This window comes from Haemaphysalis longicornis, unplaced genomic scaffold (assembly GCF_048455015.1).
Source record: "Haemaphysalis longicornis isolate Haplotype H1 unplaced genomic scaffold, Haemaphysalis longicornis Haplotype H1 scaffold_6, whole genome shotgun sequence".
NCBI lineage: Eukaryota > Metazoa > Arthropoda > Arachnida > Ixodida > Ixodidae > Haemaphysalis > Haemaphysalis longicornis.
In genome coordinates, this window is record NW_027526407.1 from 153717204 (window position 1) to 153743829 (window position 26626).

The 26626-nt window shown below is 47.9% G+C and overlaps 2 protein-coding genes across 2 annotated transcripts in view; both read right to left on the minus strand.

Annotated features, from left to right (window-relative positions):
- Ttll12 (Tubulin tyrosine ligase-like 12) overlaps positions 1-19232 on the minus strand; it is a 118332-nt gene extending 99100 nt beyond the window's left edge. The window contains exons 1-4 of the mRNA XM_077672775.1: positions 19021-19232; positions 18897-18932; positions 16319-16482; positions 12233-12368 (exon numbers count right to left, since the gene is read on the minus strand). Coding sequence (XP_077528901.1) covers positions 12233-12368; positions 16319-16482; positions 18897-18932; positions 19021-19143 — 459 coding nt within the window. The 5' untranslated portion in view covers positions 19144-19232. The remainder of the gene's footprint in view (positions 1-12232; positions 12369-16318; positions 16483-18896; positions 18933-19020) is intronic.
- A 4391-nt stretch (positions 19233-23623) lies between these two features.
- On the minus strand, positions 23624-25250 carry LOC144141993 (uncharacterized). The gene is made up of 2 exons (XM_077673421.1): positions 24983-25250; positions 23624-24534 (listed from the first exon to the last, which is right to left on the minus strand). Exons 1-2 carry the CDS (start codon positions 25208-25210, stop codon positions 23929-23931), a joined length of 834 nt encoding a protein of 277 aa, XP_077529547.1. The 5' UTR covers positions 25211-25250; the 3' UTR covers positions 23624-23928.
- Positions 25251-26626: the final 1376 nt, after the last annotated feature.

The window sequence follows — 26626 nt, forward strand, 5'->3', positions numbered from 1 at the left end:
GATGAGCGGTGTCCGCATCACTTCTTTTGGCTACCATGGGATGATGTCACACTGATGTCCATTTGCTGAGTGCTGCTCTGCGTGCTCTTCTGTCGGTGCGATAAACGAGATCCAACTGAAGTATGTTCTTCGTGTCGCAGGTCGCTCATATTTCAGCCAGGGTATTCTGTAGAGTAAAGGAAGCGAACTGTGCAATAATATTAACGCCGAAAATTGGTGTCAGTACTCCTTTAAAATTTATAAGTTGTCAATACTGTCGCACATAGACTTATTGCATACAAATCCATCGCAAGACCCACCCTGAAACACCGGAGCATTGTCTTGTACACCTGCACTATTAAGAATAAAGAAAAACTTGAAGAAATCGAGAGATTGGCAGCTCATTTTGTCTGTAAATGTTTTAGACGTCACGATGCCCCTTCAGCTACGCCAGAGCTTGCACAGCTTGAGCCATTGGCGAAGCGACGTAAAAGTGCACGCCTGGACTTTCTACGCCAGCTGTATTTTGATGGAATCCAGTCCCGAGATTACACGTCACTGACAATCCTGGTCGAGCGCCTCGTCCCAAAAAGTATTAAGGGGGGACGCGGGTCTTAGAATGGTCAAAAATGGCCAAAATATCGATTTTGAGAAAATCCAATTTTTGGAATTATTGTACCTTCAAGCACCTGCCTTCAAAATATCAACGCGAAATTCCATCGGGAAATACTCTAAAATCATGTTTTGAAACGCCTCGAGGGCCACGAAATGCCCGGAATTGGGCAAAAGTTGCTTCAAATTCCCGCGCGCCCCGCGGGCGAAGCAGCCGACCGATCGCCGCCATCTTGGTCTTGTTTTGAAGCTTGTTTCTTTGTGCGCATTTTGCGATATCTCAAAATGGCGTCGCTTGAGTAGAACGACCGGCCTTGCCAGTTTTCCGAAGGCACCTTCTCGGCCGCTGATTGGCTAGAGCGGGCGCGCGCGGTTTGAGTTCGCCATACGACCCCTCCCATTGGTCGGCGCGACTGCTGTCATGGCGGTCGCCATCATGGCGTCTGCTACGCGCGTCTGACGGAGTCCGCTCTTCTGGCGCAGCGCTCGCTTAGAGCAGTTTTTTTTTACAGTTTCTTCTAATTCTTCCATCGCGTACTTTCGTGAATGATGCCAGGAGACGTACGTTTGAAGAAGACGACCCTTCATGCGCACGGGAAGCGAAAGCGTCGTCCGCCTATCCCAAGGTCGCGTGGTGCGACTTCGGGCCGCTCGACTCCGCCGGATGAGAATCGTTCGCCGCCTCGTATTGCCTCGCCTGCCCCATCGCCTGACCAACCACCTCCGGAATCCATACCTGGTCCAAGCACGTCCTGCCGGCTTGACACGAGGTATTACACGGCGGAGGAGATCGCCGCGCGTACGAACACGCGGACGAGGTCAAGCGCGGAATGGAGACTAAGTCAGCAACGCAGCGGAAATTCGACCTCCTTGAAGTGGATTTGGCGCACTCAGAGGAAGAATCCGGCACAGATTTTGTCTTATTGGATTTTGCAATGCTGAAGGACCTTTTCGCGCACGTCAGGTGCGGCAAGTGCGGGCTGGCGGCGCCGGATTTGAGGAAGCCTGACCGGCAGTACGGCCTCGCCGTGAAGCTCGAGGTGACGTGCTCGATTTGTGAACACCGTGTGGAACGTTTTTCCTCGCAAGGACCGAAGGATCTGGCAATATCACTCTTTTTGAAGTGAATATGAGGGCTTTGAAAAGTATTCAAAGCATGGGGAAGGGGGTGACTGCTCTTTCAGATTTTTGTGCTGGTATGAACTTGTCCCACAGAGGCCTGCACCACAAGACATTCCAAGCGCACTTGAGGAAAGTGGTTCAGGTTTGCGAGGACACTGCAGCAGCCTCTGAAGCTGATAGTGTGCGTGCCATCAAGGACTTGTACACCTTGGTCAGCCGCCAAACAACATAGATGATATGTTTGATGGCACGTGGATGACAAAGGGACGGTTGTCACACATTGGAGTGGGCTGCATCATTGGAGTGTACACCGGCTTGGTGATTGATCATGTAGTCCTCTCTAACTTTTGCTTAGGTTGCACCATCAGACCCAAAGCTTCAGATGAGGGCTACGAAGATTGGCTGGCAGACCATGAGTGTCAGCGAAACATTGACTGTGGTGCAGGACGCATGGAGGTAGAGGCAGCCCTGATAATGTTCAAGCGCTCGCTCTCCAAGAATGGGCTGCAGTACACAACCGTGATGTCCGATGGAGATAGCCGCACCATGCACGGCTTGAAGGAAAAAGGCGTCTATGGGTTTATCCCCTGAGGCCAAGAAAGTTTGCCTTCCAGCTACATTTATTTTCCCCAAAAGACTCTTTTGAGGGCCAACAACATGATGCATTTGCGGAAAACGCACTGCGCAGTGTCCCACCCCTGTATCCTCTCAAACTTCCAGCATAAAAACCGCGAATGAAATAGCCTCACCAAAGAACAAAAAAGGGGGGCACCTAAAGCAAGTTTCACCCTCACACTTTTGCCGTACACAATATTCTGGGTACCACAGTGCACTGTAATAGATGATGGCACTTCACGAAGGACTGTTGCAGTTTTCACGACGCCAGCAAGACACCACCAGATTTCACAACGCTAACAAAATGCCAACAGATTCGAAGTCGATAAATTTTGCTAAATTCCTGTTGGGATCCGTTACTTGGCCTTTTGTATCTCCAGTTCTAGTTGACATTTTTGGAATCCAAAGACAGATTTGAAAATGGGAAGAACATGTCTTTGTTACTGGGAAATTTTGAAGCTACACTACTGATGGTTCATCTCATAACACATGGCCAAACTTCAAATGCAGTTTTCTCAGTTTCATATTTTTGGTCACTTCCCTCAGCCTTACGCAGCTTTTTGGAAACTTATTTTTGCTTCATAAGGTCAATCTTGGTACCATTTTTTTCAGTACAGCCTGAGGCAGCCGATGACATTCTTAGTTTTTCTGTTTAGGCTACGCATAAATGATGACTTGCAGTTATTTTGATGAGCCAAAATATCCAATACTGCCATTTTTTGTACTTGACATATTTTTTTAGGATGCCGTGACTTTAGAGAAAAACGAAGAATGTCATCGGGTATGGGAACTCTCTGGCTATCCATTCATGTAATTAAAAGCGACAAAATGCAATGCGAAAGTTCATTAAAGCTGCGTAAGAAATTACCTAATTGCGGTTTAGACTTTGTATGATAACTTTTGAACTAACAGCACCAGCTCAAATATAATTGCATATTTGAAATCTACAGAGAAAAGCACATCAGTGTGCAAATTTTCATAAGTTTCTACCCATAAATAAAAAAGTTAGTTTTAAGACCCTCGTCCCCCCTTAAACCGTTTCTTGCCCGTACTGACCTATACGAAAGCTCATTTTTCCCCCAGAAGTGGCTCCAATTGCAGTGTTTTGCCAGAGTGTAATAAGTGCATTCTTAGCTGTTGATCTTGTCTGTTCGCATGCCTTACGATTGTGTGCACCCCTCTTCTGCTTGGACCTCTCAAGGTCACAGTATTGTATAAATGAATAAACGAACTCTGCAACTCAGCTTGCTGGATTATAAGGTTCGCCATGTCAAACGTGTTTTTCATAGGCCGTCACCACCCTCTTTAGAGGCTGCACGCTTCCTACCACACACAACTCGAACAGGGAGACTGCAGAATGTTGAACACGTCGCAAACGTGTGGAACACGCCCCAAGGAGGGAGTTGTCTCCAGTGCCCGGCACCCAGACGCGAGTGTCACTGCCAGGCCTCCCTGTGAAACATACCGTATATTGCGGAATATAGGTCGAGGCGGAATATAGGTCGACCCCCTTACCTTGTAGCCGAAAAATGCAAAAAAAATAATTAGGTACCAACCATTGTTTTATTGAGACTATAACTTGTTTCGTCTCAGATTACTCATTTAAAACTGTCTGAAGTATCGTCGGACGACTGCTTATGGCTCGCTGTCGCCCACACAGCAGGTCGTCATCGGTGCAGTCCAGGGAATTGCTTATGCAGCACTTCTTAAACACTCGCAAGACCATGTCATTGTGAAGCGAGCGCAAAGCATGGGACACTCGTGTGCAGACCGTAGCGACAGCCAGTCTGTGCAGGCGGTTAGCAAACATCTTGGGGTATCCATTCGTAGAGACATCGCATGACGCTAGCGGACAAAATTTGCCCCTTTGTACAGCAGCACAGGTGCACAGAGCAGCGCCCATGAAGCGAGGTCGTCCGAGCGTTGCATACCGAGAGCTGCCCCTTCAGCTAACGCCGCTAGCAACACTTCTTGGTGATACCGAACTGGCGCAAGGCAGACGCGTCATTGGCCTTGGAAAACCCCCACCCTTTTTTTAAATGCTGCTGTGAACTGGCACCAAGTGCCTAAACTCATTTTGAGCAAGAAGAAAATAGCACGTACACACTCGCCGACAGCGAGAGAAGCAACAAAACAAAGATGGCGTCGCGTCCGATTGATGGTGGTGGCGATGGTGCCTTTGGGGTTTGGATGGGCTCGATGGGCTGCCCGGTCGCCAGATGACAACTGCCAAATGACTGCAATATAGGTCGAGGGGTGACTTTCCGGCAAATTTTTCTGTAAGAAATCTCGACCTATATTCCGCATTATACGGTACATTCAACGCTGCACTCAACTCTTTGCCACGCGGGGTGTCTAAAACGTTTTGAGTGGTACATCCTTCGCAGTCCTTTGTTCCGTATAAAACCCCGCATTCTTATTAAGCATTCTCAGCCAGCCTTCGTTTTTGTGTCTAGGACGGGGAACGTGTTCAGCGACCTGACCCGCTGTTATACTAAGGCGCAACTTACAAGCAGCCAGACAAGTCGCCCTGCGCCTGTTCCTCGGCGCCGTGCACAGCGCGCCTGACTGCAAGTGCTTTGAACGTGACGCAGGCTGTTTCTGTGGTTTTGTGGGCTTAACCTGCTTGCAAACTGCTGCAGCAAAAATAGACAGGCGAGGTGGCAAAAATCAGACACATTGAACGCAATCTCCTCAAAGCATGTGCACACTTTGATGTCTGGGCCCGTTGCTTCTCAGGGAGACGAGGGTCTTGAAATGAACTTTTTCATTAATTGGTCTGTGATAGTGAAAATCACTGTGCATATGCGTTTTGTTTTCCTCATTTAAAATATGTAATTAGTTTTCGTGTGGCATAAGTGTTTTTTTGACTAACAAAGAAAATACTGGAGCCTAATTAAGCAATTTCTTACGGGCCATTAAGGAGCTTTTCATTCAAAATTTTTAAAAATAAATGGTATGGACGTGTAACTCAAGACCTGCCATGCATGCTCATGCTATTTATATTCCTGTAAAGATAGTTGATTGGATAGAATTAGTCTAATTATGCCAAGTACAGTTTTCTGAAAACTTAATGAGCTCTAATTATTTCTCGTAGCATTTATTTGAGGCACATTCAGCCAATTAAAATAGCATCAGCATGCAGCTCTTTTTATCCAGAATTCAATGGTATTATAATATTTATAGAAATCCTTTGAAAAAAAAAAAAAACAACCTGAAAACCTTGGAATCCGCACTATGCAAAAAAAGGGAAGCTGAGAAAATCTCAGTTGAAGTTTTACTACAAGTGACAGTTTTATCTATTGAGCATGTGATAAAAAGAAATGCTTTAGAATGTAGCTCGCTCTTCGCTCAACATGAGCATACCAAGTTTGCTGAAATCGGTTGATGGGAAAATTATGAAATCCTCTGTCTACAGATGGCAGTTGGCAGAAAAACTGAACAAAAGCAAAGCCAGACTGTTGCTTCAATTTTTACGCTGTTGGCACCACGCCATCACTCTTTGGCGACCAGGGCTGAGGTGCCGATCGTGCACCACAGTTGTAAACGTTTATTTTGTTATGTTACTGCTTCATTTGTAGCAATCAAATCGGATTTAGATCGCGTGAAATGAGTTGCAACGAAGGGGCTGGTAACAGAAAGCACCCCACTGTTCTGTAACGTGCATGCTAGGTGGCATAACCATGTTTTCGGTTTAGTCTACTCATATATCACGTCACCAATGCACACTGTGCACAGTGCGAACATTAACAATTCTCAAATCGCTCATCTATATGGTAGCCTACCGACGAGGAAGCGCGTGCCGGAGTGCGGGCCGACCCGCCGCGGCATCGTTGATAACAACAGAATGAACACACTTCCCTTGCAACGTCAGCCTGCGGCATCCTCCACTTTATCATTTCTTTTCTTTTTATTTGCTGCTCATCGAAAGATAGACGCACCTTAGCGCACCCTCAGGCGTAAACATATCGCAAACGCTATTGTATCGGCAGCCCGCGGGCGCTAAGCCAACCTCCGTCTCGGCACCATTCTCGCGATATGTCGTCGTCACAGGAGCAGAAAATCGTATTTCAGGCGCTTTCTAATACTGCTCCTTCTTCCTTTTAGTTATCGATAGACGTATTTACGTTATTTTTACGCCATGCGGGGCTTTTGCCGGTCCTTGCACAGACGAGTACATGAGCCGTTGCACTGTGATGAGTGTGCCGAGTAAATGACCCACGGCCTCAAGCCAATCAGATTACGCCCTGCGGTCACGTGCAGTCAGTAGCAAATTGGGCGGTGCATTCCATCTTTTTTCTACCTCAGTTATACTCGCAACCAATTGACGAAACGAAGCGGTTCTGGTGGGGATTTGAAAGAGAAAAGATGCACTTCCGGACGAGACCAAGATGGACACCATAGCTCGTGTAGAACCTGAGCGGCGAGCCGTGGAAAAAATGCGATTTTCGCGTCGAATCTTGGCCGATTTTAGCGGTCGTCGGTGCTATACATTGATATTATGGCCCAAATACGTGCTTCTGGGTCTGGATATTTGGTTGACAGGAAGAAAAATAGCCCTACTTTCCAAAAATGGCAGTTTTGAAAAATCGGTTTTTTTGTCAAATTTCGGGAATTTAAGACCCTTGTCTCCCTTTCAGTGGAGTGAGACACTCCGTGTGGCTATCGTCGTCGTTAACGGAGCCGTGAAGGCAAAATACAAGTTTGCCCACTTCAAAAATACTGGTCTTTCGCAACTCACTCAGCTCCATTGCAGCCGTGAAGGATACTATCTTCTAAGCAAAGAAACGGAAGAATTACTGAGAGAGTTCCAGCTTTCCAGGGACGCAATTTGGGCCAGCACTTAGCCCATAGTTATAGGTGCGCCTATTTCTTTCAGAGCCGCACCCACAGGCCATCGATCACATATGATCGATGGTTTCCCGTGCCTTCAGAATACAAACTTTCGCTCGATGAAACACCTGGCAACGTCTAGGAGATAGCTTGAAAACTGCAGTTTTTCAGCTTCCTTTTTTATCGCCAGGCGGCGACGCGTCTGATATTTTTTTTCTGACAGGCGCTGGTTTGAAATGTCAACAAACACGGCATGTGGTTTGTACCTATATGTTTGCTAGGGTGTTAACCCCCATGGTGGTGATCTCCTGCCACCAGCACAGAAGCCAATTGAGTTTCCACCGAGACGACAGCCTGGCGTGTACCTTGGTGACAACGTAGCCACGGCCCTATTGCCAAAGAGCTCGCACACACACAAAAAACGGTTACGCCTAGCCGCATCAAACTTTTACGATGAAGAAACGAAGCATTGTGTCACATTTGGTACATCCTGAAATAATTTTATTGTTTCTGAATATTTCTATAATTACGCTTTTTTGAACTTTTTCCGTAGTTCTTTTACAAAGTTTTTACTTTCGTACTTTTTCATGGTGTTATATGCGATGTTTAAGTAAAACATGGTATTGCATGCTGAAGAACATATAATTAGCGTCATTTTCGCTAAAGCAGGATGGTGCCTTGCTATAGGTAACAAAAAAAAATTGTACCGAGACATCACTTTTTCTGGCACTCCCGGAAGAGTTAATGCACGTTAGCATTCAAAGCACAAGTGACGCAGTCAAACTATACCAGAGGCAACCTCCCTTGGGGCTGGCATAGGCTGGCAGCAGCTAAGCGAGACAAACGAGATCCTGCACGTCACCGGAAAGCGGCCTTCAAAAAATAAGAGGAGCGCAAAGGATGTGGACAAAGAGACACAGTAGACTGGACGAGCGCTTGTGCAGTCGACTGTGCTTCTTTGCCTGCATGCTTTGCGCTCGTGTTATTTTTTAAAGGCCCGAGCCAACTCCCCCAACGAAGCATTTTATGGGCAGCCGCGAATGCTTCACCTGCTTTGCTTAATATGTACCTTGACTATTTGTTCGAAGTTCGCAATGGTTGCCGTCACTGCTACCAGGACAAAGAAACCCTTTTAAGGGGGGGACACTGGTCTTGAAGACCAAAAATTTGCCAAAAAATCAATTTTCTGTATTAATTTTATTTGCAGTCTATAGGTCCCAAAGAATGTACATGCAAGATATTATAGCTGTACCACCAGTATTTACAAAGCTGTCGCCATTTGAAGTTGGCTAAATGGCCACTTTCCCCTGCATTGCCGAACTTCGTGCCTTGTTTTCTCAAAACCAGTTTTTTCCCCATGAGGTCAACTGTCGGGTACAATACCTTGGGATGTACTGGTCAGATTTGCGTCATTCTTGCTGCATTTGAAAGCTTAAGAACTGAACAGTGCAATAAAACCAGAGAAATATAAAATTTCTTTGTACTAGTACAATTTCTTATGCATTTTGTTTTACGAAAGCATTGATAATTGATGACGTGACATTTGATAAGTTGAGAGCAATTGCAGAAAGAGTGATAAAATTGCTGTGGTATAGTTGCACTTCCTGGTCCTTCGAGAGTACAAAGGAACAAGAATTATTCAAGTATATCATAAGCAGATAATTAAAAAATTGCCCGAAATGGAATGACATAACTTGTTGCAAAACTCTGAACTTAGACTATATAGATGAAAACTGACTGCGTATTTGTGCTCAGGATGTTAAAGCACACTTAATGGGCAAATTTTAAGAAGATTGGTTCAAAAATAACAAAAATGTCTTCCAAGACCAGTGTCCCCCCTTAACCCTTTTCAGTTCGAAGCTTTTGCCCACTTTCCGGTTGTTCTGGTCTGAAACTATTTTGAAACTTTCTAGCGCTGTGAATAAAAACACAAACTGCGCGCCAAAAAGTCGCAGGATATATATTTTTATTTTTCTCGCATTCTGCTTGCAGCTCCTTCACCGATATTTGAGCGGCGTGTGAAACTGCTCGAGGCATTCTCCTGGGTGCAGGCCAGGGTCGTTACTGCAGGTTTTGCAGAACAACACAGTTCCCCTCCTGCCTCCTTTCGCTTTTCTGTCCCCACAAACAGCCCGTGTGATGGCGGCCCACAATTCTCTTCCCCACTGAAGACACTTTCGCTGAGTGCACTACCATAAAATGCACTCGATGAGAAAGCGGCCACGCTCCTGAACTTAACAGCGTGCATGTGAAAAGGCTCTGGGATCTACAAGGCCTGTGCTTTTGTGGGAAAAAAAAAGTAAGCTTCAACAAACAAACTTCACTTATCCCTCAAGAGATCACGTGTCAGGCATACAAAGACTGCAAGTGCATTGGAGTGAGAAAACCTGGTGAAAAAAATTCAGGAGCACCAAAACTACATATTTCGGGTGCTACAAGAGTCCACATTTTAGATTCTTGCAAAAAAATGTACGAGTGATATTTAGGTATCGACATTTTACACCCTTTGATAGAGGCTGTGTGCAAAATTTCATCTGAATTGGACCACCGTAAGTGCTTGAAATATGTTGCACACAACGTAGAAAGTGTGGAAGAGTACAAATGGAGAAAAATGCTTTTGGAACTTTTCAAACATCTGTACTTTTAAAAAACTTGACGAAAGCACATGAAATTTTTTACTAAAACAGAGAGCAATATGTCCCAAACACAGCACAGTTCTTCACAGCTCCCCTGGCATCCTCCCCAATGGAATCCACGAGATGTGCTGCTGCCTTCACCTGGTTTTGGCGATGAGCAATCGAGGTCGAAATCGGTAAAAATGAGCTACCGTATTTATTCGAATATAGGTCGACCTTTTTTTTCCGAAAATGTGCTTAAAAATTGAGGGTCGACCTATAATCGTGACCGAAGAACCTCGACCTATAGTCGTGATCAAAAATGGCGGGCGCAACGAGCGATCCGTTTCTCCGTCGCGCCCGGCGCTCCTCAATTTGAGGCGGCAGCGCGGAGCATCTAGAACAAAGACAGGCAAGAAAATAAAGGAAAAAAATAACAAAACAATCAGCGTAAGAAAACCACCCACAGTCACTGCCGGCTATCGCGCATTACCTGCGGCCGAACCGGACACGAGCGAGCTTACGTACTGGCTAGAGAGCCAGATTGGCTTGGCTTGGTGTCTTTGGCTTGGCTAGGTGACTTTCGCCACCTAGCGTAGCCACCTCGTGAACGGAACGGCGTTGCCTGCTTCGCTCGCTGTCTCTACTATCTCCCGTTCTCCGTTTCATGCGCTTTCTTTGTGTTTGCTTCGTTGTGATTTCCGCACACAACGTTTTTCTCATGCGCATTTCGCGATGTCACGTCGGACTTTAAGCGGCGGGTGATCCTGTTTGCTGAGAAGTTGAACAACTGCGCCGCTCAGTGAGAGTTAGTCGTTAATGAAAAGCTGATCAGGGGATGGCGGAAACAGCGGGACGAACTTTTTGCTTGTAGGGGACTGCGTCGTGCGTTTCGTGGTGGGAGGCACGATGCTCTCGAGAAAAAACTCCGGCTGCACGTGGAAGAGAAGCGTGCGAAAGGACACCGAGTGTCCTGCGAAGATATTCAGACCAAAGCTCAACAGTTAGCGCTGCGAGGCGGGATTGGCCGTTCAGCCTTCAAAGTCAGTCGGGGGCGGGGGTGGGTAATGAACTGCGGCGCATGCGGCGCAAGTTCCGACGACGACGCATTGTGTGGCTCCGACCAGTGAGGTGACCGCGTTGTAAATAAATGGGAGTTTTAAAAAGTTTCCTCAAGTTTTTTTCTTAAAAGTATGGGTCGACCTATAATCGAATATATTATTTTTTTTTTTTTCGGCGACTTCAATTTTTAGGGGGTCGACCTATATTCGTGCTCGACCTATTTTCGAATAAATACGGTATGTGCTCGACTTAGCCTCGAGCAGCCAAGTCGGGTGAAACGTGACAGTGGACTCCGCATTGTGTCTTTGGGCAGGGCCCAACAACGGACTGCCACGGTTTAATAAACCACACTTGTACTTTGTCTCGGTGACCCCCTTGTCCCCGAGCGTAGCCTGTATTCAAGAGTGAGGTGCGCATGCAGGCAACCGTGTGAGTGCGCCGTCCCTGGTTACGTCCTGCTCCGCGGGATGGTGGCACTTGTCCGTGCCAAGCGCATGATATGGGTTGGACATTCCAAGCTCTAGCCCGCCAAACGCAAACTAATGCCTCGACTCTACTGTGAGTGCGATTAAGAACATCCCTGTTCACACCACGGTTGAGAATCGGGTTGAAACGAAGCAGACGACGCACACCAATGTTTTTTAGATGCAACGCATCTCATGCTCGCCCCTCTGTCCTTCCTGCGTCTGTCCGGCGTTGTCCGCACAGCTGTGCCTCTCCTCCTCTCTCCGATAGCGAACACTCTCTCCCAAACAGCTGCGGGTTGGCGCAGCGCGCTCTCACTATGTTGCTAGGCGCCGGTGGGCGGCGCTGCGCGCACTGTGCATGTGCAGTACTCTCTCTCTTCGCGCTCTCCTCTCCTTCGGGCCCTGTGAATATAAAGCGGCATGCCGCGCTCCGACGGTCGATCGACGGTCGTCCGCGTTACGCTTGCACTCTCTCGCGGTACTGGACGATTGCTTGATGCAATCGTCGAGCCCGTAACTGTGCACTTTACGGACCACAAGGCACTCATTCTCGTCTGCAATAAAGACCGTACCTGAGCATACGTGTACTGCATGTGCACTGCATGGTGAAAATGGAAAATTACGCCCACCTCCCCTTCGCGTGAGAATCCCTGCTATAAGCGTAATCAATACGATGGAAAACGCCAATGCAACCCCCATGAGATGCGTTGCATCATACCAGGGTTCCCGCGAGGGGACGTGGGCGTAATTTTTTCTTTGGCGTGCGGCCGCATTGGCACAAGCTGCGCCTTGTCCGTGGCGCTTCGGCCATGTCCGTGGCCGTTTCCAGTGCTGCCAAGCGAAGAAACTGACAGCTAAACTTTTCAGTGAACACCACCTATAGGAGAGCAGCCTCGCGAGCCCGGAGAGGCCCTCGCCCTGTCTCACCTGGCCGAGCACGTATCCCGGGGGCGGGGTCAGCCCCATCAGCTGGGCCATGCGCAGCAGGAGCCGCGGGATCTCGCGCAGCTGCTGGCGTGCCTGCTGTGGCCGGCACGTCCACGCATGGTCCACCAGGTACACGCTGCACCACACCACAGGGGGGGGTCGACACCCGGGTACGCGCACGGCCGTTTCCTAGTCGTGGCGCCTTCTAGGGGCGTGTTTCAAGCTACCTCCACGTGCTTGTGGCCCTCAATTTAACCGCTCAGAACCCCTTGCTCTCGCAGTGTAATATTTCTGCGCCTCCGAAGCAAACATCCTAACCCGAATTGAAATCTTGTTACCGCTTTCTTCTTCTTCTTTTTTTTTTTTTTCATTTTCAAAAGTTTGTCATATTTGAATACTAACATTTCTTATCACGCATATAATCTATTCATGACATCTTTATGCATTATAAATGGGATTTTGGGTACTCCCGTTGCCTTTCGGTCAGTTTCAGATACTGCTGCTTGTACATTTTTGTAAGCTTTCCCCCTTTAGGTCGGTTTCGGCTATTTCTGTTGAATATTTTTCAACGACGTGGTTTTTAACCATTGCAAGTCCACTTCGGCTGTTTTTTATTTCCGTTCGGGTGGTTCTGCATGGTTTAGGTACATCTTAGCTGTGACATAACCCCCCAGAGCAAGCTCAAATGACGTCTGCCTGTGCTGACTAGGAAGCACATACATGCGTCCCGCACTGGGTGTGCCCGCTTCCTACAACAGCCTGCCTTCCAAAGCTGCCACAAGGACTGCGTCACCGCTCACAAGTTTGGCTGAAGCCAGCCAGGTGGGAACCTCCCTTCACGTCACACTCCTCCTCTGCTTTGCCAGGTGCGGTCAGAAGTAATTGGAGCACGGTTGCTGCGGGCGAACCGCATTAGGAGCACCACTTCTGCCACTCCACTTCTGCTCAACAGGCAGTTAGTGAGATTAAAGGAACACTGATGCAGTCGTCCAATCAGACCACAAGGGAGATAATCGAAGCAGAAGAGATTGTACGGTTGGGGGACGACTGCATCAGTGGTGTTCCTTCAACCTCGCTAACTGCAAAGGAAATGGCTTACTTACACGAAGCACGCGTTGGTGATGGACAGCAACGGTGGGCAGCTAAAGTGTAGTGCATTTAATATTTTGTTTATCTTGTCTGTCTGCTTTTATGCTGTAGTGCCACTATATCTTGCATGTGTAAATGTTTTCCGTGTCAACAAAGTATCAGTTGGAAGTCGGCGCTGCGTATGTCCCTTACTTGTCCTTGTGTGTGTCTTTATTGCACTGTGAATTTAACATGCTGAACCAACTAGCCCAGACGTCAACCTTACTAAGCTGACAGCAGAGACACTTAAAAATATCTGAAGAAAAGAAAACTGTCCCTGCAGATCCCCTTGAGAGTGCCACTTGTCCAGCAGCACACATGCACTGGAAGTGTGCCAAAGGTGTTGTCAGATGTGTCTCTGCTATCAGCGTCATTGCCCAGACCAGTATACTATGAAGAATGCTCGAGGCCAGGTTAAAAGAAGTGGTTTCAGATGTTATCATCATCATCATCACCAGCCTATATGCGCCCACTGCAGGGCAAAGGCCTCTCCCATAGATCTCCACTTATCCTGGACCTGTGCTAACTGCGACCAACTTATCCCTGCAAACTTCTTGATCTCATCTGCCTATCTAACTTTCTGCCGTCCCCTGCAACGTTTGCCTTCTCTAGTAATCCACTCGGTTACCCTTAATGACCAACGGTTATCTTGCCTTCGCATAACATGCCCTGCCCACGTCCATTTCTTCTACTCAATTTCTACTAGTGGGTCAGGGAACAAACACATGTTAAGGTTTGAGATGTATCGGTGGGCTTTCGCCATCGGCAGGCGCGCATGCGTGTTCTCATCTTTTCGTTTGCCGTTGGTGCACCAACACAGAGCTCCTAATGTGCTTCGACCACCGCTCCCGTGCTCCAATTACTTCTGACTGCACCTGTACCAGCTACTCTCCGTCTTCCGAATACCACAAACACCACCGACGTCAAGCTTGGAACATCTCAGCGATACACTCGGCAATGCAGATCTGCGCACACAGAGCGCTTCCGTGAGTGAGAAGCAGCAGTGCCCCTTACTTGTGGAAAGCACTGCGGGACACGTCAGGATTCACAACCTTGAAGCCTTGGGAACCTTGCATAGATTGGCATAGATTATTATTATGCTCAACTGACACCCCCTGTGAGCCATTACTGGCAGAGCGCCGGAGCAGCGAAGTTCAGTGCATCGTAAAACGAGCAAAAAATAGCTTAATAAAAAAAATTCTTCCAAACGCTGTATTCTATGTTCCTTTGTCTGCCTAGCCATGGGGTAATCACTATTCCGTATGGAGCGGTTATCTTGTAATTGTGACCCAAAATGATGCCAATTAATTATAAATTTTCTGAAAAGATCATGAACTTGCAGAAAATCTAATTGCAGAATTGAAATCAGCAGAAAATCTAATTGCAGATTTGAAATCAGCAAAGAGAACTCCATAACACTGCACAGTTTCGTTAAAATTGGATAGTAAATATAAAAAAAAAACTATAAGACCAGTCTGCTCCCTTGAAAGCTCTTTGAGTGTTCCAAGGACAACACTGCTCTGTTCCTCGGATAAATGCCAGCACTGAGAAAAACACACTCAAGCAATTCGCTCGCTCCCTCGCACCCACAACTCCCAGTTTCGTGCATGTCTGTTTTACGGCGTCGTCCCCTTGACACGCAAGCTTTAGACAGGGTTGAGTTTTGAAACAGCGCGGGGAAACAGGACACACAGACAGGGCGCTGACTAACGACTGAGTTTATTCTGCCTGAACGGGCAATAAATGGGAACAGATTAGAGACACACGATATGCTTCATTAGGAAAGAAATAACGACTGAAGTGTACAAAGTACAATCAGTGCTAAAAGTTAAATAATCTGCATTGCTAACCCATTCGCAGCAACTAGCACGCCCTGTACCACAGCCCTATACACAGGCTTCGTACAGGCTTCAAAAGCAAAAATTCAAGGGTTTTCAAGGACTTTCAAGGACCAGAAAACACATTTTCAAGTTCCCCGTCCAATGTTTTACCTGGGATTATTTATAACTTTTCCAACACAATGCAAAAAAGTTTTTTATTGCACAACAACTAAGCCCATTAGTGCACATTTAGATAGGTGCTAACAGGTTCGTAAATGCTCCCCCACCTTCATTTTTTTTTTTTCATGGTTGGTATTTAGGGGTTTCTCTTTTTTCTTGGTGTTTTGCTGAGACTCATTGATTTCAAAACTTAGTTAATGCTGGGTGCATCTCCTGCTTTGTCAGCAAGAGTACCAGCTGAAATTAAATCAGCAAGTGTTGCTTCAAGGCAGGATGAACTATGTACACGCCCACCATTTTCACGTAAAACCAAACGTCGATGGAGCGTATGAGGAACAGCAAACATGCAATGAACAATCGTCCACAGACTAGATGGAAGATGCAAGATAGAGAACAGAAGCTGGCTTTCACTGGATTGTGTCGTGATATGGATTGGATTGACAAGTGCCTGCTCCTAATGTTGCTTCGTAATAATGAAAATGCACCAAACTTGTAATTTCACGCAATACGCTGAAACTTGATTGTTACAATGATTCTTTACAATTGTTAACACCTAAAATCCATGACAAACACTTCAAATTCTTGTGAAAAGACAGGGCCATTGATTCTCTCCGGAAAAATCAATGGTTTTCAAGGACCATTTAAAAATTTCCAGGACTTTCCAGGCCTTGAAATTGACACTTCAAAAAGGGTTTTCAAGGACCTGTGCGAACCCTGTATACAGCATCACCAAGAAAGTGAATTTCTGTCCCCCTGAGAGCAATGCTGTTTCAGGGTGTGTACACTGTTGTTAGTCAGCGCCCTGCCTGTAGTCCTGTTTCCCGAGCTGTTTTGTAGCTCAGTTGTGTGCCAAGTGGCCTGCCTTCAATGCGTGTTTTAAACGGGGCTTGTCCGGAAAGCGGCCGATGCGAGGCCGTTCACGGGTGAGACCCTTAGGGGCACAGCAGAGACTACTCACTGTTCCGAGTCCTGGCAGCAGAGTCCGCTCTCCCGGCTGACGACGACCTTGACGGAGGAGCTCCGGGAGCCGCCTTCCGCGGCCTCCTTCTCCCCTCCGCCCTCGGCAGTCTCCATGGGCTCCTCCCCTCCAGAGGCGTCCTCCTCGTCACTGCCCTCCTCCACCTGGGAGGACGGCCAGGGCACGTCCCCTCCCATTAGAGTGCGCGCACAGGGGAGGCGACAATTGGTGCCGCCAAGGATAGCTGGGCAAGGCTGCTCCACAAGCAGTAGGGTTGCCAGTCACACCTAAAACTGGCCGTCATTTCCCGGTTTCATGGATATCAGGACGGTTATGATCGTTTTATAAGCGTCAATTCAGCGACTAGGACAACAAATATGTGCCAAGAAGCTGCGCAAAGACACATGAACAAAGAAAATACACCGTGTGTTTCCTGAAAATCACGTTCACATTTCCTTCTCAGAAACTCGTGGCCACTGCCTGCACAAATTTTATGCTTTTGACTTGGTCAGTGACCTGTGTTTCTTGTTTTGTAAATTTTATGCTGATTTCTCACCAGGAAAACGCTACAATAACCGCCATTGCATGGCAAAAAAATAAATAAACACGGGGCGTCTGTTTTTCAACACAAATTCAAAAACCTGGGCCAGTTTTCTTTTGGGAGAATGGTGGCAACCCTAATAAGCAGCAGTCCAGGCAAAGCTCTCATTCAGGTAGTCTATTAATACAAGTCACTAACCACAAGTACTAAGGTAACAACAGTGACCCTTTGGAGTTCCCTTATCAACAATATTGACAAAAGCTATGCTTTTCGAGGCACACGCTCCATAAGGCACCCCAAACACGAAATTAATTATCCACCTCTCATTTATTCTTTCTAAATTTGAATACTCAAGCATCATACAAAATGCATTCACTGACTCTAACCTCGAAAACTTGAATAGGGTTCAAAGAAATGCCGTTAGATTCATTCACTTAAAATTCTCCTTTTGAGATTTTTTTTTTCTGGGACCTTACGAGCTAAAAATATCGCAAGCTGCAAAGAGAAAACTACACACAGTTTTCTCATGCAACCCGTCAACCAACTGGCAACTGACATTGTGCCGTATTCCCAATGAGAGTATGTTGTCGATGAATACAAATTCAAATTTTGGCGCTCCCCGAGTGCTTCTGGACAGCTAACACCATCCAAAGGGTAAAAAAGTATATTATCAGTTTCGCTTTCGAGTTTTGTTTATACACCATGGAGGGGATTTTTAAAGGTCCTTCACAGTCGGGCGCACGTGGTTTCGGTTGCGGCGTCGACGCCGCCTGCCAATTCTCCATAGAAATGGCCAATCTTGACGGATTCCAATGAGTCTGAGTTGCATCTCTGGATGATGGTAGCAGCATAGACACGTGGGACGATTTCGATTTGCCAGACTTCACTACAAACGGCAAAAGTGCGTGAAACCGCCCCGGAGCATCATCAGGTATCCGCCGGCAAGTTTCGCTTCCTCCTGGAGTCGTTCTACGGCTGCCGTGCATTGATGTAAACATATCCCGCCTGTTCTAAAGCTTATCTTATCAGCGGTTATCTGCAGGGTGCCTACTTTGTTCAGGCGGGACCACTTGGCGCCGGCTGCACAGCCAGCGGAGCCAACTTTTGTCTCACCATGTCCAAAAACTGCTTCGCACAGTGGCATGACAGGCACTAGTGCTTGTATTTATGTAAATAACTTTTGCACTTGCACAGCTCATATTTGCGCTATTATTCTATAAGGGCCTTGAATTCAAAGCTTACATTTCATTTTTTTTTTCGTTTACCCATAAAAAATAGCACTGATGTTTTCGTCACTTTTTTTTCTTTAGGTTATTTTCTGTTTCGATAAATATTCACACTAAATGTGTTGTTTGAAATTAACACTGTTGGAAAGCCGTATCCTTCCTCTATTATTTCAGACCTTATACTTCAGGCACAAGTGTGACGCATTCTTACCAATAACCATCTATGCACCCGAGCAAGTGTTCATTGTAAGGAAATTCCGCTTGTAGGGAAATTCCACCACAAAATTCAAGAACTTTGGGGGGATTTCAAGGTCAACAAAACAAAATTCAACGAAGCTTCAACAACTTAAACACAATATTTAACAGGATAAACTTGACACTTCACGGCTACGCAAACTTTACTGCCGACAAGCCAACGCTAAGTGCAGCCCGATACCCCTATATTCCTGGCCAGACCCCTAATAGCGCTACGCGCCTACTTTCGTCATGGCCAGACTGAAGGACGGTTCCCCGCCAGCGTTCGAGCGAATCCACTTACAAACACGACAAACATTCAAGATTAAGAAACTCTGCGCACACCCCTTCCTCAAAAGAATGCTCAACTTGCACCTAAACTTCGGTTGACACTCCACCTCCCAACGCGCAGTCAGAAATCGCGCGCAAGGTAAAAGCAAAAAAAAAAAAAAAAAAAGAAAAAAAGAAAGCAAGATGGCGACGGCCACTCTGGGCAGCCCTTGTAAACAAATTGATCGCTCGTCTCGGCCTTTCCGGGCGATCCTGCCGCTGTCAGCGACAGCAAATGCTCACGCACCCGAACGATCTGGAACGTCTCCCCGGCGTCGAACACCTGCACAGTGCATTGCAGAAGGGGAATCAGCAACGTCGCAAACAGGCACGAGGCAGCGCAGACAACCCTCCCGACAAAATCAACGCACGCTCTCCTGAAGCTTCCAGTGAAGGGTAGGCCAGAAGTGTTGCGGTATGCCCGATGTCTCGAGCTGGTTTCGATGGCCGAGGACAAACTTTTGAAACTCGTCGATGCAGTTTTTGGACGGCATGGCCGAGGCTCCCACAACGTGCGTGCCAGCCGAGCGAGGAGGGAGAGTTGTTTACAGCGTAGTTGCGGCCGTTGTGTGTTGCCATGTGATAGGCTCATGGTGGCCGGACGTTGGTTTGAATTGCCGCCAATGTGCGCGTCTGCGGAGTTTGGCGGGACACTTAAATTACATTTAAAGGATAACTAGCGCAAAACAACGAGGCACAAGACGGAGAGGTCAAGCAGGCACAGTTTTCCTGATAGTAATGAACCAACTACCAGCGCCTCACGAAAAAAAGAAACGCTTCCCTGGGTCCCCCGCGTTACGAAGCCGACGCTTGTGCGTTTGCGCCATTCCTGTATGGTCGAAACAGTTTGGGATTTTGAGCTTTCACTGTGGTTGCATAGTAGCAAGCTTCGCGTTTTAACCATATCTCTCTTAAGAAGCGGGCTTTGATTTATATCAAGTTATCTGTCTTTTGTATGTGGAAGTCTTCGCGGGTCGAATAAACACGCTGGGATGCGCCGTAAAAGCCTCCAGACGAGAGTGAGAGAGAGAGAAAGAACTTAATTCTGGAACCGTTGGGTCAACGACGAGTGGTGAACAGCGCTTGGAGGGCGCAGGTGACCTGGGCACCTGGGCTACCCTCTTCTAGCCACTGTACCTGGGCTGCTTAAGATTCCTAAAATTACTAAGGCAGCGCCAACTGCTCCCTCCTTCTCCGCTGCCCTCCTCTTTTTCTTTACCCTCACCCGCGGCGCCGCGGTCCCTTTAACTCATAGAGTTACTCTATGCTTTAATGCGGTGGTGCCGCCATTTTCGTTGGCTGCTTCAGAGCAGACGCCCTCGCAACTAGAATTCTAGTTCACTCTACTCGCAACGCTTCGGGCCGCTCGCTGCAGTTTTTCGTGCAGTTTGCTCTTGTTTTCGCGCCGCAATCGCTATTGGGTAGCATTTATAGGATTTCTAGAGCCCCGTTTTACCAACACGAACTGAGTGAGGGTGTTTTGTTTTATATTTTTGTCTACAAGAGGATGGCGGATGGCGCACACGCACAGCGCGGTTTTTGTTTACGTGTGCGGCATTCTGTAACATCTCAGGATAGCTCGTGAATTCGAAAGGATCGAGCGTGGACATTTCAAACTGCTGTGTTACGGTAGTTCCGTTCTTGCATTCGCGTGACTGTGGTCGTGCAATCACTGCACAGAGGTCTTGCGCACGGTTAAATGCCGTCGTTCGAGCGCTGCGCTGGCGTCCTTGCACTCGCCTTTCTTGCGATGGTTGTGAATCCTCAGCGGTGTTCACTCTGCGCCCGCTTTTACTAACGACCTACATCCTACCTTAATTCCGCGCAGTTTAGAGTGCTTTGCCGTTTTTGTAGAAATGTCTCCTTCACCTTCATGTCGTTATAGGCTGCTGTGAATAGATTAAAAACATATACGCCGTTGTGCGTGTGTGCACGTACAGCGACGTGAAAAGTCCCTGCTTCCCCGACTTCGCAGCCGGATACACTAAACTGCACTCGCGGCCGTACGTTCATGTGCGAACCGAGTGAAAAACGCAGGCTTGTAATTCTGGGAATACGCGCCAAAGAAGACTGCGATCAATCGATCGGGTAAACTGAAATTACGGATTTGTGGCCTCTTATTTCTCATACGAAGCAGAGATCGAGTCCCTAAATAGGTACAAATTATGTAACTAGTTACTGCATGCAATAGTTAATCATGCAATACGTTTTTTCACCGGGCGCGGTCGTTTACAGCCGTTATTAATGGAGGCGCCTGGACAGAATTGTTCTGTGCTGGGATATATTCTGGCATATTTGTACATGGCAATAACACAGGAATACACCCGAAAGAAATTCGAAAAAGAACCAATGTCACGATAATTATGAAGAGAAAACAATAAACCACAAAAATGAATTGGTGCCACCAAATATATATTTTATTGGAACAAACGTCCGTAATGACGTCGTGCAGGTGGCTTGTGCTGCTGACGTGGCTTCCTCTGAGAAAAAATGCTGGGAGTGGCATTTGGGTTTAGTTTTTTAACGCCAAGCTTCTCCAATATCCGTTGCTCAATTGATCCGTGAAATTATCCTATTGAAAATGGAAAAAAATGTCACCACCGCATTTGAGATGCGCCACAAACACTCCGCAAATAGAGGCAATAATGCATTGCAGAAGAGAGTTAGTGACCGTTCTACCGTAGCATGGTCAAATTCGTGTTCGCGCATCTGCTCAGTGCCGCGTCCGCTCAATTCGCTTACACTAAACCCGTTTAGCAGGCGCTTTGCTGGACAAAAATAGGTCTGCTGAAAATAATATAGTCGCCCAGTGTGTTTTGGTTCAAATCGCAATGACTGGATACGCTGCGCCGTTGGCGCACACAGCATGCAAATGTTCGGCATCACGTGTAATGCAAACGTAAGATGTAATTAACGTTCCTCTGTGCATACACGGTAGAAAGGGCGTACAGCCGTTACGGTGCGAATATGCATTTGAAGAGCCCATTCAAACGTGCGCGAATTTAACAAAGCGATGACAGAAATTGCGAATCAAACGCACGTCAACGGCGCGATCACTATATTAGCTGGCATTGAATTGTTTAACCTAGCCGCAATTTTTTTTTCTCGCAACAGGCTCAATTTGCGCCGCACCGACCAAGCCCATATTACGCAGCAAATCACTCCAATGTCATAACAACGGAATTATAATACCACCCGGGTCGCTAACACACAAAACATGACTTCACGCCAAAAAGAGCGTACACGCAGCACTCTGAACGCACACGCTACATGGTCAGACGCTAGCTGCCGTCGGCCAAATCAAGCGCGAATTCAGGTGAACAATTCTCGCGTCACGAAAACCTTACGACAACCGACTGAACATGCTACGCCGCTGATAATGATGCTGGAAGTTAAAGGTACCCAGAAAAGCTTTGTGAAGGTGGCAATCAAATGCATTCATCTGGTAGAATACATAACGGGGGATTTTTGAGCCAAGTGTGACCCCCATACGTTGTACGGATAATTTGTAAACAATTTTTGAAGATCGCCTTTCTCAGCCGATGAGCGCGCCGCCGCAGCGAGCCGACCGCGGCTGACGCAACGCCGACCGCGACCGACGCAACGCCGATCGCACTGACGCAACGGCGAGGCGCCCCCCTGATTCGGCCGATCGTCGGTCGCCGGCAACGTCACTGCCATTGGCTTCCGGTTGCTCTTCCTCCTTCCTGCGCGATCCCGAGGCAAAGGCGGGTCTGAAGCGATTGATGCGTGCCAAGGCGCAGGAATGTAGCTAGCGGAGAACGGAAGTCGAGCGTCGCGATGTCACATGGCTATTCCCAGTGTTTCCAGCTGCTTTGAAAGAAGCAGAGAGGGAGGAGGAATCGATCAGCAAGGGGGGAGAGGTGCACTTAATTGCTTCTGGCGCAGCTAATACTGAATGTAGATCAATAATTCCAACGGCATTGGATCGCTATATTGGTACTACGCGACAATAAAGGCCTTTTGCAACTTTTACAAAAGGCTTTTCTGGGTCCCTTTAAGCGCGCACATGACAAATACACGGCCTCTTATCCAAAGCAAAGCTTACGCCGGGACGAACTCGGCGCTGCGCGCCTACTCAGAACAAAGGGTGGACGACGGTCGCGGAGGGAATACGCATTTCTTCGTAAGTGACCGCTCAAGCTCACGCAGAACTCAACAGAGCAAGAACAAGCATCCAGAAACTTACCTCGCAAAAGAGTGATGGTAGCGTCGGCCTGAAGTATTCCCGTTCAAATCTATGCAACCAAACTTTACTCCTTTCTGCGTCCCGTTTCCCGGACGGAATAACGAAGTTACTATAGTACACTGTAAAGAAGTCTTTTGCCCTCCCGACAAGAACAAACCACGTGACTTTTCTGTTGGCCAATGGCGCGTGGCGTTCGCCGGTGAAAAAGAAAATGGCAAACAACGAAGGAGGAAAGGGAGCGCGGGCGAGGGCGAAAGGCGGCGAGATCTAAAGATGGCGCTACCTTAGTAATTTTAGGGACCTTAGGGCTGCTCGTTCAGCGAGTCCTTGCTGGACCCGCGGATCCCAGCTGCCCAACGCCGCCTCCCAGTGCTCCATACAAGATATGAGAGGGAATGAGTTTTGAGCCAAATGATATATCTGTTTCACGGGCTCCACAGTCGGGACTTGGGTAAGGTGGCTAGAATTATAGCCACCTTACTTTGGGTAGAAGGAAATACGGGTGGATAAATTGCGTGTAGTCTGGCGCGACAGGGGAAGGGCTTGGTTTGGAGAAGGCGCCATATATCCTGTAACTTTGTTATGTACTTAAGTTTTTGCTGCTTGAAGAACCAAAGAATTTGTCGTTTCTGTACCACAGCACGTGTTTTCTTGTTTTCTCATTACTTTTTATTTATTTGTAGTTAGTACCATTCTTCGGTGATAGAGAGTGACCAATGGGGTGGAGGGTAGCGCTGGCGAGAGAAGCGGTAGTGGCAGGTAATTTCCTGGAAAGCCGGAAGGCTGTTGTCACGATTTAGTCCCGCATTTGTGAACGTGGGAGGGTCGGGGCACCCTCCAGCTACTCCAGCCGAGTGACGACACGCAGCGTGCTGGTGGTGACGGTGACTGACCGAAAGCGGCCGTGCTCGTCAGTGTTTATTGGTCAGCCGTGCACAATGTTTCCCACCGAGCCTGGTGGGGCCACCGAACAGCGGCCAACGAATATTAGGGTCGGGGGCGCCACACACTTGTCACACTCCTCGCCCCCAAGTTTGTTTGTCCAACACAAACACAAAAACTCCACCTGTCACCCCAGCGAGTAGCGATCTGGCGGTCTCCGCAGTCTCTCACTCCGCCTGAGCACATGTGTCGAAGCAGGTGTGGCAGTATTGGGTGCCGCCTGTGTCACTCTTGCACCAGCCGTCGGCCTTGCAGGTGGCACCGGGCTTGCGCGTGGCGCCACAGTGGCGCGAGTAGCACCAGCCCCTGGTGCTGTGCTGGCAGCGGCCGGTGTAGTTGGCTGCACTGCGTGCTGGCTTCCTGAAGGGGCGGCTGAGGTTGCCAGGCGAGGCCTCACATGGTCCGCGTGCCGGTGCCACGGGGTCCCGTCCGACATGCGAACAAGCAGTGATGACGCACTAGCAGGAGAGACCACATGCCCGGCGGACCAGTCTGGACCAGGCCGAAAGATCCTGGCGAAGACCGGAGCGCCAGACTCCGGCAAAGGCCAAGGATGGCAACCTCGGTCAGCCGCCAGCTTCTGCTTAAGCTGCTTCAGGAGCGCTCTGGACCGCAGGTCTAGGTGCAACACGTCCAACGGTGTCTTCACCACCCAGCCCAACAGGAGCTCGCAGGGGGCACGGCCCGTGACGTCGTGGGGTGTGGTCCGGTACTGAAACAGGACTCGGGGAACCTGCGTCCGGAAATGCCCAGCCTTGCTCTTCTTGAGCTGTCTTTCACCGTTTGCACCACCCTCTCGGCAGCACCATTAGACGCAGGGTGGTACGGCAGAACCATCATCCGACGGATTCCATTCTTCGTCAGCCAGGCCAGGTACTCATTTTCTCAGAAGGGGAAAACTGCGCTAAGGAAGACGCTACACAGAGAGAGGTACACAAAGACAGGCGCAGTTTACCTGTCTTTGTGTACCTCTCTCTGGGTAGCGTCTTCCTTAGCGCAGTTTCACCCTTCTGAGAAAATGCACCAACTCTCCCAACAAGTCCTTCTAAACTACAAGTACTCATTGCTGGCGAAAGCGGGACCGTTGTCGGATACGATGACATCTGTAACCCAAGGGCTGCGAAGACTTGTCGCAGCGCCGCAATGGTTGCTCCTGCCGAAGGAGTGGTGACTGGCAGTACCTCCACCCACTTGGAGAAGGCGTCCACCACCACCAGGAAGTAGTGGCCCTTGAAGGGGCCCCCGAAGTCCACGTGCAGGCGGGACCAGGGCCTCTCTGGGAACGGCCAGGGGGTGATCTTCACACGACGCGATGCTCGCTGGTTCTCCTGGCAGACTTGGCAGCTCTGCACCATGCGAGCAATGTCATGGTCCAGGCCAGGCCACCAAACGTGGGACCGGGCCACCATCTTGGTCTTCTCCAAGCCTTGATGTGAACCTTTTGTGAACCTTCTGTTCACAGATGTTTCCATTTACACAGTGCTGTGAGTCTCTCGCTCTCTCTCGCTCTCTAACCTATTGTGAACTCTTCATTTTGTTCTTGTTAACCTTTTGTGAACCTTTTGTTCACAGATGTTTCGGTTTACATGGTGCTGTGCATCTCTCTCTTTCGCTCTCTAACCTTTTGTGACCCTTTCATTTCATTCTTGTTAACCTTTTGTGAGCCTTTTGTTCACAGATGTTTCGATTTACACGGAGCTGTGCGTCTGTCTCTCTCTCTCTCTCGCTCTCTAACGTTTTGTGAACTTTTCATTTTGTTCTTGTTAACCTTTTGTGAACCTTTTGTTCACAGATGTTTCGACTTACACGGTGCTGTGCGTCTCTCTCTCTTTCTCTCGCCCTCGAACCTTTTGTGAGCCTTTTGTTCACAGATGTTTCGATTTACACGGTGCTGTGCGTCTCTCTCGCTCTTTCTCTCTCTCGCTCTCTAACCTTTTGTGAACCTTTCATTTTGTTCTTGTTAACCTTTTGTGAACCTTTTGTTCACAGATGTTTCGATTTACACGGTGCTGTGCGTCTCTCTCCCTCTCTCTCGCTCTCTAACCTTTTGTGAACTTTTCATTTTGTGCTTGTTGACCTTTTGTGAACCTTTTGTTCACAGATGTTTCGATTTACACGGTGCTGTGCGTCTCTCTCTCTCTCTCTCGCTCTCTAACCTTTCGTGAACTTTTCATTTTGTTCTTGTTAACCTTTTGTGAACCTTTTGTTCACAGATATTTCGATTTACACGGTGCTGTGTGTCTCTCTCTCTCTCTCTCACTCTCTAACCTTTTGTGAACCTTTCATTTTGTTCTTGTTAACCTTTTGTGAACCTTTTGTTCACAGATGTTTCGATTTACACGGTGCTGTGCGTCTTTCTCTCTCGCTCTCTAACCTTTTGTGAACCTTTCATTTTGTTCTTGTTACACGTTTGTGAACCTTTTGCTCACAGATGTTTCGGTTTACACGGTGCTGTGCGTTTCTCTCTCTCTCTATCTCGCTCTCTAACCTTTTGTGAACCTTTTATTTTGTTCTTGTTAACCTTTTGTGCACCTTTTGTTCACAGATGTTTCGATTCACACAGTGCTGTGCGTCTCTCTCCCTATCTCTCTCTCGCTCTCTAATATTTTGTGAACCTTTCATTTTGTTATTGCTAACCTTTTGTGAACATTTTTCACAGATGTTACGATTTACATGGTGCTGTGCATCTCTCACACACACACATACACACACACACACTCTCTCTAACCTTTTGTGAACCTTTTATTTTGTTCTTGTGAACTTCACAGATTTTTCGATTTACACGGTGCTGTGGCGTGAGCACGGACGTCGGATGGACAAGCCTC

Coding starts and splice junctions, on each gene's coding strand:
- LOC144141993 (XM_077673421.1), bottom strand. CDS start 25,210: ATGGTGGCCCGGTCCCACGTTTGGTGGCCTGGCCTGGACCATGACATT. Junction 24,535..24,982: donor CCTTCTCCAAGTGGGTGGAG/GTACTGCCAGTC, acceptor TTCCGGACGCAG/GTTCCCCGAGTCCTGTTTCA.